The 14797-nt window shown below is 40.0% G+C and overlaps 1 protein-coding gene across 3 annotated transcripts; it reads right to left on the reverse strand.

The window, feature by feature from the left end:
• Positions 1-27: 27 nt before the first annotated feature.
• On the reverse strand, positions 28-14260 carry LOC121582063 (ankyrin repeat domain-containing protein 1-like). 3 transcript variants are annotated; one of them, XM_041897609.2, is made up of 10 exons: positions 14153-14260; positions 11973-12067; positions 6495-6644; positions 4386-4514; positions 3888-3995; positions 3675-3773; positions 3405-3503; positions 2945-3043; positions 1206-1304; positions 29-871 (listed from the first exon to the last, which is right to left on the reverse strand). In XM_041897609.2, exons 2-10 carry the CDS (start codon positions 11973-11975, stop codon positions 752-754), a joined length of 906 nt encoding a protein of 301 aa, XP_041753543.1. In that variant the 5' UTR covers positions 11976-12067; positions 14153-14260; the 3' UTR covers positions 29-751. The 3 variants fall into 3 exon arrangements, with proteins under 3 accessions (XP_041753524.2, XP_041753543.1, XP_041753534.1); XM_041897590.2 differs by lacking the exons at positions 11973-12067; positions 14153-14260 and adding an exon at positions 7079-7302 and having other exon boundaries at positions 28-871; XM_041897600.2 differs by lacking the exons at positions 11973-12067; positions 14153-14260 and adding an exon at positions 9750-9919 and having other exon boundaries at positions 30-871.
• Positions 14261-14797: the final 537 nt, after the last annotated feature.

Raw genomic sequence — 14797 nt, forward strand, 5'->3', positions numbered from 1 at the left:
GCAAAGGCAATGCTGTTTATTTCGTAAGTTAATGTAAAATAACAAGCAAAATGTACAGGTAGTAGAAATATTGCAATTACATCAGGAAGTGCATTAACACCACACAAGCGTTTTCAAATCCTGTATTCTCACTGACCAGTTTGAAGCCACAGGCTTGCTGTCTGAGGAACAGTATTGTTTTGTGACTTTTTCTTTTATATTAAAGAGAAATTAAGAATGTATCGATTCAAAGTAATTTCTTTCTAGAACTGAATGCATGCTATAGTCATGCTGATGTCATAAGGCAAGTCACATCTACATTTTCCAAACGTTGAACTTTCTCTTTCCCCCTATAGTTCATTTGTCAACCTTGAGCATTTCAGACTTCCAATAAGCTGCATCTAAAGAAACAAACATCCCTGGGAGCAAATGCAGTTATCTCAAAGTTCCAGCCCAAACCTCTGCTAGTTCACAAGAATTGACTCCGGTCTTAGAAGTCAGCCTAGCCTAAATTAAACCAAAGAGTATCTATTATATTGACAAGATAGTCGCGTGACCGCTCTAAAAATGGAAAGGGCTTATCTCACGTGGACAGATTTTGGGCTGAGTAAATCCTCTCCCTTCGCCTCTTCCCCTCTGATGAAACCTTGGAGGCTGTATATCTTTAATCAACAGATAATCACTTTGACAACCGCTCTCCACAAAGGAACTGGGTTATTTTTCGCTGTTATCTACTCATTCTGAGTGCGTTGAGACCTGTATAAAATGCAATTTAACTGAACTGGACTTTACTTGACTTGACTGGAGTTTTTGCATCATCCTTGAAGTTGCTGAGAATGGATTTAGCCCCACTCTGCCACTCCAGAGTGCTATCCAATGGTGACTTTCCCACCTGTTTTGGAGGAAAACAAAGATGGATTTATCTCAATAGTAGTTAGTGGTATGTTATAGCAATAACTTTTGACTGATGTTTTCCTGTGATTTGATATTGGGTTTATTTCTTCTGATCTCAGATTAAATCTTACTCATTACCACAAGATGGCACTGTGTTTATGGATAAATCCTGTCACCTTTTGCTATCACTAGTTTGATTCTCTGAATACATGTAAGCCTTACGAGCAAAGGTGTTATTTTTTTTCAATCGTATTTTTCAAACAAAATACCACATTCTATACTACATTATAGATTGAGGTTACAAGTTTGCTGGCAATGTTAGTAGTGCTTACACAATTCTTGAGTTTTGGATTGGCTCCATGAAGCAGGAGTAGTTGGATGATTTTGAATCTGTTCAGTCTCACTGCATCGTGCATGGGAGTATCTCCTTCCTGTGTAAAAATAAATAAACAAAACATAGTTAAAAGACCCATTACATTGGTGTTTCATACTTAGATAAGCAATAAGGCCCGAGGAAGTGTGGTATATGGCCAATATACCACGGCTAAGGGCTGTTCTTAAGCACGATGCAACGCGGAGTGCCTGGATACAGCCCTTAGCCGTGGTATATGGCCATATATCACAAACCCCCGAGGTGCCTTATTGCTATTATAAACTGGTTACCAACGTAATTAGAGCAGTAAAAATACATATTTTGTCATACCCGTGGTATACCACGGCTGTCAGCCAATCAGCATTCAGGGCTCGAACCACCCGGTTTATAACTCTGATTAGATTCTAAGGCATATACAGTACCAGTCAAAAGTTTGGACACACCTACTCATTCAAGGGTTTTTCTTTATTTTTAAATGTTTTACATTGTAGAATAATAGTGAAGACATCATTGGGGCGGCAGGTAGCTTAGTGGTTAAGAGCGTTGTGCCAGTAACCGAAAGGTCGCTGGTTCTAATCCCCGAGCCGACTAGGTGAAAAATCTGTCTGTGCCCTTGAGCAAGGCACTTAACCCTAATTGCTCATGTAAGTCGCTCTGGATAAGAGCGTCTGCTAAATGACTAAAAATGTAAAAAAATCAAAACTATGAAATAACACGTGGAATAACACGGGAACTACACATGTGGAGATCATCCATTCACCCACACCGTGTCTCACAAAGACATGGCGGTTTGAACCAAAAATCTTGAATTTGGACTCCAGACTATAGGACACATTTCCACCGGTCTAATGTCCATTGCTCATGTTTCTAGGCCCAAGCTGGTCTCTTCTTCTTATAGGTGTCCTTTGTAGTGGTTTCTTTGTAGCAATTCAACCATGAAGGCCTGATTCACACAGTCCCCTCTGAACAACTGATGTTGAGATGTGTCTGTTAATTGAACTCCGTGAAGCATTTATTTGGTCTGGTAACTCTAATGAATTTATCCTCTACAGCAGAGTTAACTCTGGGTCTTCCATTCCTGTGGCGGTCCTCATGAGAGCCAGTTTCATCATAGCGCTTGATGATTTTTGCAACTGCACTTGAAGAAACTTTCAAAGTTCTTGACATTTTCCGTATTGACTGACCTTCATGTCTTAAAGTAATGATGGACTGTCGTTTCTCTTTGCTTATTTGAGCTGTTCTTGCCATAATATGGACTTTGGTCTTTTACCAAATAGGGCTATCTTCCCTTACCTTGTCACAACACAACTGATTGGCTCAAACGCATTAAAAAGGAAACAAATTCCACACATTAACTTTTAAGATGGCACACCTGTTAATTGAAATGCAATCCAGGTGACTACCTCATGAAGCTGGTTGAGAGAATGCCAAGAGTGTGCAAAGCTGTCATCAAGGCAAAGGGTGGCTACTTCGAAGAATCTCAAATATAAAATATATTTTGATTTGTTTAACACCTCTTTGGTTACTACATGATTTCATATGTGTTATTTCATAGTTTTGATGTCTTCACTATTATTCTACAATGTAAAATATTGTATAAAAAAATAAAGAAAAACCCTTGAGTAGGTGTGTCCAAACTTTTGACTGGTAGTGTATATCGGAGCAAATTAATTCCTACACTGAATGAGAATAGCGCACCCTATCTTTGGCATTGACGTCCGCTCCACAGTGGATGAGGTGTTCAGCACATTCGTAGTGACCGGTTCTCACTGCAACATGAAGGGGAGTGCTGCGCAGCTAATGGACGAACAAAGAAACATTTATAGATGTAGGATCTTCATTTGATCACCCAGTTTGTAGTGTGTTTGAGGTTTAAAGGCTTCTGAAGTTTGTAATTTCCATTTTTACATTTCAGACTTGATTTTCTCTTACGAAAAATGTATCAACCCCTACAAAAATGTCAATTAATTATAATCCACATTATTTTCCTGTGGTAGCAAACTGGCTCAAATTAAGATCTGTAAGGATAAATCACATTGAACCTAATCTCAGATCCAGGGTTTGTCATGAGAGATTATATTGGCCCTGATGCATTTTGTCATATTTGTGTGTGTTCTGACCCACAGTGGCATGCTAGCTTTGTGTTCTGTAGTCTTACCTTATCCCTGGCAGAGAAGCTGCCATCTTGGTTGAGCAGCAGTTCTAACACAGACACGCTTCCTCCTCGGCAGGCAGAGTGGACAGCAGTGGCATCCAGCTAAATGAAGGCAAACAATGGGATTATACATTTAAAGAATCCACCTTGTTTTTCTCTGTTCCTTTCTCTCATCAACACCAACTGACTTTACAGTAAAGGATCAAAGACTGTGCAATATATTGCCAAGAGCTTGCCTCCCGTGGACCTGCAGTTATTTTGAGCTTAAAGTACCTTGTCTTTGTACTCAATTGAAGCTCCAGCCTCCAGTAGCCTCTTCACAACATCCACGTGTCCCTGTGTGCAAGCTCTGTGCAGGCCTGTGCGTCTGAACTGTAAAGGGATAGGAAGGAGGACATTGCATTACAACACACTATACACGATGACACAGCTTAGCTGAGGTGCATTGGCATACTTCAGCTTGGTCGGTGTTGTCTAAAAACGTACATTGTCACAAGCGTTGATATCTCCCGATTTTTCCAGATACCTCTCGATCAATGGCAGTTTGTTCTTCTCGCAGGCCTTGAAGAAATCCTCCTCATTCACATAGTAAGGCTGTAAAGAGAGATGGTGATTCAGCTGTACGTAGCCAGGGGCAGACTGGCCATCTGGCATTTCTGGCAAATGCCAGATGGGATAGTCCATTTTTAGCCCAGTGGGCCTGTCTAACTTGTTATTTTTTTTGTGCATAATTATCATTATTTCGCTAATAATGGGTGCCTCAAGGAAAAGATTGGTCGGTGTTGGGGCCTCAAGGCAAAAAATGGGCCAGTGTGTTAGAAATGCCAGGGCCAATTTTTGGTCCCAGTCCACCACTGAACGTAGCAGTTACTTAGTAGTTATCAGTCTTCTTATAAAGGGTCAAATCTTATTGTAAGTTGCCTCTACCCTTAAATCTCAAATTAGATTATTTATCATCCTAGTCAGCTACTAGGCCTATCTTACCACAGTCTCTGGTGGGGGTGGTGGCTTGCAAACTTGTACTGTTCTCGCTCTCTTTCTCGACTTCCTCAGTTGCAGAATATTCTGGAGGTCATCAATTGTCTCTAACCTCAGATGTCCAGATTTGTCTACCTGCAGAACCAAACATTTCAAGTAGAGAGAAGCCGTCATTGTAAATAAGAATTTGTTCTTAACTGACTTGCCTAGTTTAATAAAGATTAAATAAAAAAATTAATGTTATACATCTTGCACTCCTATAAAGCTGCTTCCCAATTGAGGATGTAATACTTGGTACCATGATCTTTATGATTACACTTTATGTGTTATAGCTACTGTAGCAAATAGCCAAGATTCAAACCGAAAACCTTTTGTTTGTCAATTCAACACATAAACATAAAGTTGAAGTCGGAAGTTTACATACACTTAGGTTGGAGTCATTAAAACTAGTTTTTCAACCACTCCACACATTTCTTGTTAACAAACTATAGTTTTGGCAAGTCGGTTAGGACATTTACTTTGTGCATGACACAAGTAATTTTTCCAACAATTGTTTACAGACAGATTATTTCACTTATAATTCACTGTATCACAATTCCAGTGGGTCAGAAGTTTACATACACTAAGTTGACTGTGCCTTTAAACAGCTTGGAAAATTCCAGAACATTTATGTAATGACTTTAGAAGCTTCTGATAGGCTAATTGACATCATTTGAGTCAATTGGAGGTGTACCTGTGGATGTATTTCAAGGCCTACCTTCAAACTCAGTGACTCTTGCTTGACATCATGGGAAAATCAAAAGAAATCAGCCAAGACCTCAGAAAAAGAATTGTAGACCTCCACAAGTATGGTTCATCCTTGGGAGCAATTTCCAAACGCCTGAAGGTACCACGTTCATCTGTACAAACAATAGTATGCAAGTATAAACACTATGGGACCACGCAGCCATCATACCGCTCAGGAAGGAGACGCGTTCTGTCTCCTAGAGATGAACGTACTTTGGTGCGAAAAGTGCAAATCAATCCCAGAACAACAGCAAAGGACTTTGTGAAGATGCTGGAGGAAACAGGTACAAAAGTATCTATATCCACAGTAAAACGAGTCCTATATCGATATAACCTGAAAGGCCGCTCAGCAAGGAAGAAGCCACTGCTCCAAAACCGCCATAAAAAAGCCAGACTACGGTTTGCAACTGCACATGGGGACAAAGATCATACTTTTTGGAGAAATGTCCTCTGGTCTGATGAAACAAAAATATAACTATTTGGCCATAATGACCATCGTTATGTTTGGAGGAAAAAGGGGAACGCTTGCAAGCCGAAGAACACCATCCCAACCGTGAAGCACGGGGGTGGCAGCATTATGCTGTGGGGGTGCTTTGCTGCAGGAGGGACTGGTGCACTTCACAAAATAGATGACATCATGAAGAAGGAAAATGATGTGGATATACTGAAGCAACATCTCAAGACATCAGTCAGGAAGTTAAAGCTTGGTCGCAAATGGGTCTTCCAAATGGACAATGACCCCAAGCATACTTCCAAAGTTGTGGCAAAATTGTTTAAGGACAACAAAGTCAAGGTATTGGAGTGGCCATCACAAAGCCCTGACCTCAATCCTATAGAACATTTGTGGGCAGAACTGAAAAAAAGTGTGTGCGAGCAAGGAGGCCTACAAACCAGACTCAGTTACACCAGCTCTGTCAGGAGGAATGGGCCAAAATTCACCCAACTTATTGTGGGAAGCTTGTGGAAGGCTACCCGAAACGTTTGACCCAAGTTAAACAATTTAAAGGCAATGCTACCAAATACTAATTGAGTGTATGTAAACTTCTGACCCACTGGGAATGTGATGAAAGAAATAAAAGCTGAAATAAATCATTCTCTCTACAATTATTCTGACATTTCACATTCTTAAAATAAAGTGGTGATCCTAACTGACCTAAGACAGGGCATTTTTACTAGGATTAAATGTCAGGAATTGTGAAAAACTGAGTTGAAATGTATTTGGTTAAGGTGTATGTAAACTTCCGACTTCAACTGTACCTCATTAGGGCTTAACCTTTTAACAAGGTCGCTGGCATTGTACTAAGGACGCTATGATAGTATTGGACTTACATTTAAATTCAGGGGGACATTCATGTTAGCCATGCTGTCCTTGTGAGATCGCAGGTCATCTTGTTTCTGCTGGTTGACTGATGTCTTGTATTCTCCCTCTGAATACTCCACGTCTCCCGGCTCGTTGCCCTCGCATATCTTGGCGGTAACCTTGAAAAACATTTGTATTAGGAATATGTGAGCAACTGAGACAGTCCTGTGTCCTGTGACCCCATGCCCATTGGCATCTGTGATAGAAGGAGTGAGTAGAATACACCCAATAACAGGCGTAAGAAGGCTTTTTCTTTTGCTGTAGAAATTCATATTCATCTCAGAGTTGTTGAGGTTGCAGCTCAGGTCATGAACACAGTCCAACATCCGAAATCCTAATTGCAGACTCTAACCCTAAATTCTTCGCTACTGTGCACATTCTGTGGATCACTATAAAAATCCACTGGAACAAAATGTTAGATGAATTGTTAGATTCTAATGCACTGTTGGAGCAAGGAACACAAATATTTCGCTACACCCGGAATAACATCTGCTAAATATATGTATGTGACCAATACAATTTGATTTGATTTGAAAAATACATAAAGACCCACCAGCTCTTGTACTCTTTGAATACCCATCATCATTTTTGTCAAGTATACGTGGCAGCTCAAATCCCCAGTCAATGGTCAGTGTCAACTGTCTGTGTTCTACGGTTGCAGGACTCAGTTCAACGTCTTATATGTGTTTGAAGCCGGCAAGTAATGAGATCATGTTCTAACCCGGGTGTCCTGCCTGGCTCCGCCACAGGGCAAGGTTTCCTGTCACGGCCTGGCCGGCACGTTTGGGAGAAGGAATGGGTGAGTTGAGAAAGCCATGGGAGTGAGTCGGATGCCTTTGGCTGCCATCGTCTCTGTCAGTCAGTTCCAGGAATGGAGGTGTAACCTGAGTTGCGGCACCAACTCTATGACTTCATGCCGCCATGCACGGTGACCAAAGGCTCCAGTCATGTAATGGCCCTCCACTCCCCCCTCTTACAGTTCCCACCAACAGCTGGCCCCGGGCCCTGTAGCCACATAGAACATACTGTAACTACCTACCTCAGCTACGACACAGACAGGACAGGAAGGGATGACTTAGTAGGCTTACAGCATCCAAACGTCTGTTTATACATATCAATGACTTGTGTTATGTGTTCTACTACCGCTTGATATATTATGTACAGGCTGATATTTCTCATTGGGGCTACTGACTGACAGACTGACTGACTGCATTTGGTGTGCCATTTTTATCTGATTGGGTTTTTGTCCCATTGCATTACTTACCCTGGTCAATAAAAATATTACTACATGAAACTCACAGGAGGTTAGTGGCATCTTTAATTGGGGAGAACGTGCTCGTGGTAATGACTAAAGCGGAATAGGTGGAATGGTATCAAATACATCAAACACATGATTTCCAGGTGTTTGATGCCATTCCATTAGCTCCGTTCCGGCCATTATTATGAGCCGTTCTCCCCTCAGCAGACTCATGCCCTGAAACTATTTTTAATGGAGCCGGTGATAAATCAAATCAAATCAAATTGTTTTTGTCACATGCACCGAATACAACAGGTGTAGACCTTACCGTGAAATTCTTACTTACAAGCCCTTAACCAACAATGCAGTTTTAAGAAAATATGGACTAAATAAACTAAAGTAAAAACAAATAAATAAGTAACACAATAAAATAACAATAACGAGGCTATATACAGGGGGTACCGGTACCGAGTCAATGTGCGGGGGTACAGGTTAGTCGAGGTAATTTGTACATCTTTCTACTGAGTCACATGGATGTGCTACGTGTTTGACAGCTGTCGGTTTTTAACGAGCACACACTAAGCTGTAGAGCTCAAAATGAACAAGTGAAACATAGCTCATTTTTAATGGTTACACCGGACTAATCCAGCCTGTCACAATTACCTTATTCCCATGTCCAATTGATAAATAGCACCATAAATGCTATCTTTAGCAATGTGGGTGGCGTAGTATTCGGGCATGTCTTGATTGTACGAAGAATATGTCTCAGTGACACAGAACATTAAGATGTAACCATTACATCTACATTTATAATTAGTCTCTCGCCCTGACATAGAAGAGACTACTTTATTAGGACTTTGACGATGTCTGGAAAGACCATGCCATGGGCTTGCATTCCTCTTACAGATCACATTCATTCTAAAGGACAAACGGCACTTCATCACTTTTTGGAATAGTTGCGATGCCTGCTACCAAAGATACTGTCCGTTTTCTTTCTTAAAACTTGGTGCAGTAGGCCTAATCATTTTTTCACTGAAGTGAGATAAATAATAATATGCCATTTAGCAGACGCTTTTATCCAAAGCGACTTACAGTCGTGAGTGCATACATTTTTGTGTATGGGTGGTCCCGGGGATCGAACCCACTACCTTGGCGTTACAAGCGCCGTGCTCTACCAGCTGAGCTACAGAGGACCACATGGAGATTGGGTACATTTTAGAATCTCCACCTGTTCTTGTTTTGTATCTAAGTGCCTGTTTGATTCACATTGATTGGAACTTGAATAGTCTATCCTGTTGATATAATTCCATGAACTGCACATGTGTTTACAGCGCAGTGGGTTGCACCTCAATTACTCTCTGATCAAGTGATCATTAATCCTACCATACTTCACAATGCAAACTTTAAATATAGAACACAAACCAATTGGATTACTATTACAATAATAATGATAACTGTTTCAATTGATTCCATAAATGTTCAGAGAGTGGAAATCATTTTGAAAAACTCATGCTTGTTATACAATGCACATTAACTAATGGAACTTGAGAAATATTTGCACAGTACTTTGTAGTTTAATTAAACACGTGCTGATGAAAATAAAACTAGCCTGGTGAAACCAGCCTGATCGCTGCGTTCACCATTCAATTTCACCAGGCTAGAAAAAAAAACATAACACCCACAAACACTGAAAGGCAAATATAAAAACATCCAAAAGCTCAAAGATCAACATGCTTTCAAGGAGTGCCATGGATATGATCAGTATCCATATTTGATTACAGTTGGTATACAGTAGATATTCCCAAGTGACCAAATAATCCATGTTTGTACCAAAACCCTCACAGCAACTGTTGAGAACCTTTACAGCAATGTTGGTTGATGAATTGTGTCATTGTATTATCAACCAACATTGCACATCATTATTGTCAAAGTTGTTTGATTACTCAACAGTAGCCTATATGAGGATATATGAATACCGTATATTTACATTTTCTGCAGTGGCAGGATCCATGGCCTCAAGTCGTCCCTACAAGGGTCTCTCTCTACCTGCTGGTGTAGTTTCTCAGTTCAGCCCAGTATTGTCAGGTGAGGGGGATATGATCTCTTGTGCTGTCAGCTCAATATCTTACTCCTGTGGGAAGTTGGCCCTCTTGAAAACACTGCTTTACAGCCTGTCTGCTACCTCCATCCAATCACATCCATTGCTTTACAGCCTGTCTGCTACCTCCACCCAATCACATCCATTGCTTTACAGCCTGTCTGCTACCTCCACCCAATCACATCCCTCCCTCATCACTTACCTCTAACGCTGGAACGACCGTGAGATACGTCACTCCTGTTTACCTCCATCCTCATTTGGCAAGTTATTATGTTTTTTTTGCATTTCTCACTACCTTTACTCTCCACTTGGTGTTTTTGTTTATTTTCTTTCATTTTATTCACTTTTTAAAACAGTGTCATACTTTTTTTGTTACAGCAAAAAAGGACATGAAGACACTCCATGACCATTTTAATCTGAAGGTAGCTGAAGACATAAACTGGGTGGGAGTGAGCTATCAACATAAACGGGTGACAGGACATCTACGTACATAAGGACTGAGATACAGTTTCAGAACAACATACAAGTGAACAAGATATTTTAATGTTGTCAAGTTGTAAAAGTGTTGTAAGTCATGAGCCACCGCATGAGTGGAATAACAAGCAAGTAGCCGAACAGAAACAAAACCCCTGAACCCAGAGCTGGAAAAAAATAAGAGAATGTTCTTTATTCAACCTATTTATGCAAGTCAGTTTGTTAGGTCTCTTGCTCGGAGACATCAACAAAGAGAGTTTCTAGTAAAAAAATATAGCAGCTGTAAAATGTAGTGAATTGAATGAATTATTTTTAAGGTTTGGTTGTTTTTAAATCAATAAAGACTGTGCTCTGTCTTCCAGTTTAAACAGGTACAGCATAGTGGTAATGGGATTTAGAATGACAGGGCTGGTTCCCCAGACTCAGATGAAGCCTACTCGACATGGACTAAAAAGCACTTTAAATAAAAAATCTCCATTGAAAAAGGTTTTAGTCCAGAAGTAGGTTTTCAGACATGAAAAGTCTGACATTGTCCAATAAAAATGACTTTATCATGAGGTAATGTTCTTTCAAATCTAGCTGAAGTGGCAATCCTATCTCTGTCATGGTTGGCATACTTTTTGGATCGGGAATGTTGTATAGGACAATAAAACTATAAATAAAATGGCAGACATAAAAAGACCACCAGCGCAGGGGTCAGGGGTCAAGTTCTACCTCCTTGCACATCTTTCCTACCCTCAGAGTATCACGAGAATTCTTGTAAAACTAAATCTGTAACGCAACACGGCTGAAGGGCCTGTCTCTTTGCATATCAATACCTCTCATTCCTTGACCCTTCAACTGGTTATACCATCTGCTCTGTGCCTTTAAGAGTGGGCCAGATATGTCAGATCACCCACCACCCACCTTGACATAAAACAGAGTTTGTTCCGTGCTATCTTCATCAAATTTCAGGGTCGATTGAATAAGTGGGTTGATTGCACATCTTAGAATTCAAACAATGCTTGAGGAAAGTATTGAGAATCACCTAGAGGTTTCAGTCTGTGATCTGAGGCACAGCGCACATTTCAAAATGACTCTGGAGTCTGGACATGTGAATGTGGTTTGATGATGCCATGGAGTTGTGTTGCACGAAGCATGTTGTGTGTAACTTAAGGAATGCATGTTGTGTGTAACTTAAAGAATGCATTGTGTCAAAAAGAGTGGGTGAGAATCATGTGACCCTCGACTGCTGCTGCGCCGCTGTGCTGCGTAAAGACAGCAACACACAGAGGAAACATGCAGAACATCCTGTGTGTGTGTGTGTTTGCGCATGTGTGTGTGTGTGTCTGTGTGTGTCTGTGTGTGTGTGTGAAATAGAGGGTTGTGCAATACTGTAGAAGCAACAGGTGATGCCTGTCAAACGTGATGGAAAGACTCGCACTAATGTCACATATTGATACATTACATGGGGATGGGGTCAAAGGGTAAGCGTGGCCAATAATAGAAGTGTTAAAAAAAAGAGGTGTAGTCACGAGATGGAACATCGTTTGGTGATGTAAGGTCATACAGGACCAGCTACAACTAATTGTCACTCAGTAATTTAAAGAAAATAACAAATGTGCATATTATGTAACTTACTGTTTGACATGATCTTACCATATAAACACCATTCTCCTCCTCAAACTCTTCCTCCTCATCATCGGACAGGGTGACCCAGAGGGCAGGCAGCTTAATCACAGCAATGTCGGATCCTAGATAAAAGAACACAGAACTCATTAAAAATCAAGATTATTGTTAGGAATCCTGGGAGGGAGACATTTTCAAGGTGGCCATTTTGTAATAGGTGAGAAAGAGAATGGGGAAAAAAACGTTGTCAATGCAGCTAGCCAATTACCCTGCAAAAATGCAAAGCCTCACAAGTGTGGTTGGTCTCTCTTTGGTCAATGTGGTGTTGCATACTATCTAATGATCATGGACTATCTTCCTATGTGAAGCTTTCATAATATACCCTAACAGAATGGAGATGTTTCTGTGTGTTCTCTTACCTGACAGTGTTACAGAAGCAGGCCAGAGGTGCTAAATGTGCAGTGGGAAATGGACAGGAATGTGAAGCAATCTACTGCGCACACCACGTCATTCCAATGTGGACATTTGGGGAATATTTGGTTTCAACCTTTATTTACCCACTCAAAAAGACAGCCAGAAGTTTGTTGAATTCCCATTGTGTTTTCACTATGCTTTCAACCATCCAAAAGCACAACCAAATTCCAATAGAAAAACAATGTAAGATTTTTGGATTTAGTTGTCATCTAAATGTGTTATCACTTCGCTATCATCCATTTAAAAGCACAGCAAAGTTCGAATGGGAATACAATGTCAGATATTTGTATTTATAAAACAATGTAACGTGTTATCACTGTGCTTCATCTAATAGCACAACCAAATGACCTGGATTACAGTTGAGATCACATTAAAAGTACATTCTGCACAGATTATTATACTGTAGCAATCTCCACAGACCTGCGACCTTTGTATGCTATCTTGAATATGCACGCTTTCTATGATGACATAAGAAGACATTTATAGTTACAGTAACCTCAAAATGGGGCCATGGATGTGTTACTCATTTTAAGGTTGAATAAATACTGTTACCTTAGTTTCTTTGATAGCCTTAACTTTAGGCTATTTAATGTGATATTGAATTGTGTTTGGTTGTCACCGCAACGAAATATCAACAAAGGAGATGTATCTTTTGTGCCACTGATTTAATCTGTCTTTAATTCCAGTTTGTCTACAAATTAATTAATAATTGATATGTTGGATTCACATCTCCATCTCAACCAAAAATCAAAGTTAAAGAATAGGACTAAATCAAATCAAACTTTATTTAAGGTGCATTTAAAGTTTGATTTTATTTGATTTAGTCCTATTCTTTAACTTTGATTTTTGGTTGAGATGGAGACGTGAATCCAACATATCAATTATAAATTTCAACCAAGCCCTGCTAAGCATTTTAAAGCTTAGCAGGGCTTGGTTAAAACCCTGGATGGGAGACCAAATGGAGAGCTGTAGATAGATCAACTCTCCAGTAGGAGGTGCTGTCCAGCCTACTGTATTTTTTTCTGATAGTGGATATAACGTTGAAGATCTGACGTTGTTTCAAAGGTACAAATTCAACATTTTATACAAGGTTTGTCTATGTTGAAAATCGGTTACCATGATGACATATAATCCTGTGGTTGAAATTGCACTCTCAAAACAACAGTTTACGTTGATGACCTTTTTCAGATTCAATGTATTTTCCGTGTTGATTCCACGTCACAATACGTTGACAAATTATGTTGAAACAATGCTGATTCAACCAGTTTGTGCCCAGTGGGATGTGTCTTAATGAGAGCTCTGCCAACAGGGCTAAGGTAAGTAAGACTGACTCCAAAGCATTCTGCAACTTATTAAGGGAATATAAACAAACATTCACTAAGAGGTGTTTAAAAATCCAGTCTGAATCTAAATTACTTTCATTATTTTAAAGTTTTTATAGTGCAATTATTTGCTGGATGTAGAGTGAAATAGCCTTAAGCAGGCTAGCCTAATCTAAAACTGACTACCATGCAGCTGACTTACCTCAGAACCTATGATGTAACACCCTTGCCATTTTATAACGGACCTCTGAGGGCCTCATCATGACACATTTGCACTCTCAATTTATATTCCTTTTTGCACCAAATAAACTCTTACGGTCCTATTATTTTTATTATTATTATTATTATTATTATTACAAATTAACAATGATAATGAAGATAAATAACATTTATTTGTAATCTTTATTCTCTCACCTTTGCATCTCCATCGTGGCTATTCTTCTTCTTCTTCTTCTTCTTCTTCTTCTTCAATGATGGTTGAACGTTCCTCTGAGTATAACGTACCTCCGTTTGCAGTCGGAACCCACAGAGGACAACACTAGACGTCTTCAGGGACCAGACTAATCTATAAGGCCTATAAGTGTCAGATTCACTCCCACCCCCTGATTGTAAGGGTCAGGCCTTTTTCTCTCATTCCCATGAGCTACAGCTGTGACTTGAACTCGCTGTAGCCCTAATCTGTCTTGGGACCTGTCAATACCAAGTGACTCAGAGTTCCAGTGAAGTCACTGATCTGTCTGTATGATCAATACAGCATCAAGTACACTGCATAGTGTTGGTATTTAAATCAATTTTTTTTATTCCCAAGTACATACGTATGTCACTGTTGTTTTCATTTCTTATGTTTTCTCTCCATCTAAACCTTTATTCTGGGAGAAAACGGGGATCTTATAAAGCAATACAAAATGATCTAGTATGTACGTCTACATGCGATGGTTTGCCAAATTTCGCAACTAACTAATAGCATGACTTTGAAAGTGCTGTGAACAGAATCACAGTATCACAGCTTGAGATCAAAGACCTACAGCAGACTACAGGGGCGGACTGGAACCAGAAATC

Source organism: Coregonus clupeaformis, chromosome 1, assembly GCF_020615455.1.
Source record: "Coregonus clupeaformis isolate EN_2021a chromosome 1, ASM2061545v1, whole genome shotgun sequence".
Lineage (NCBI taxonomy): Eukaryota > Metazoa > Chordata > Actinopteri > Salmoniformes > Salmonidae > Coregonus > Coregonus clupeaformis.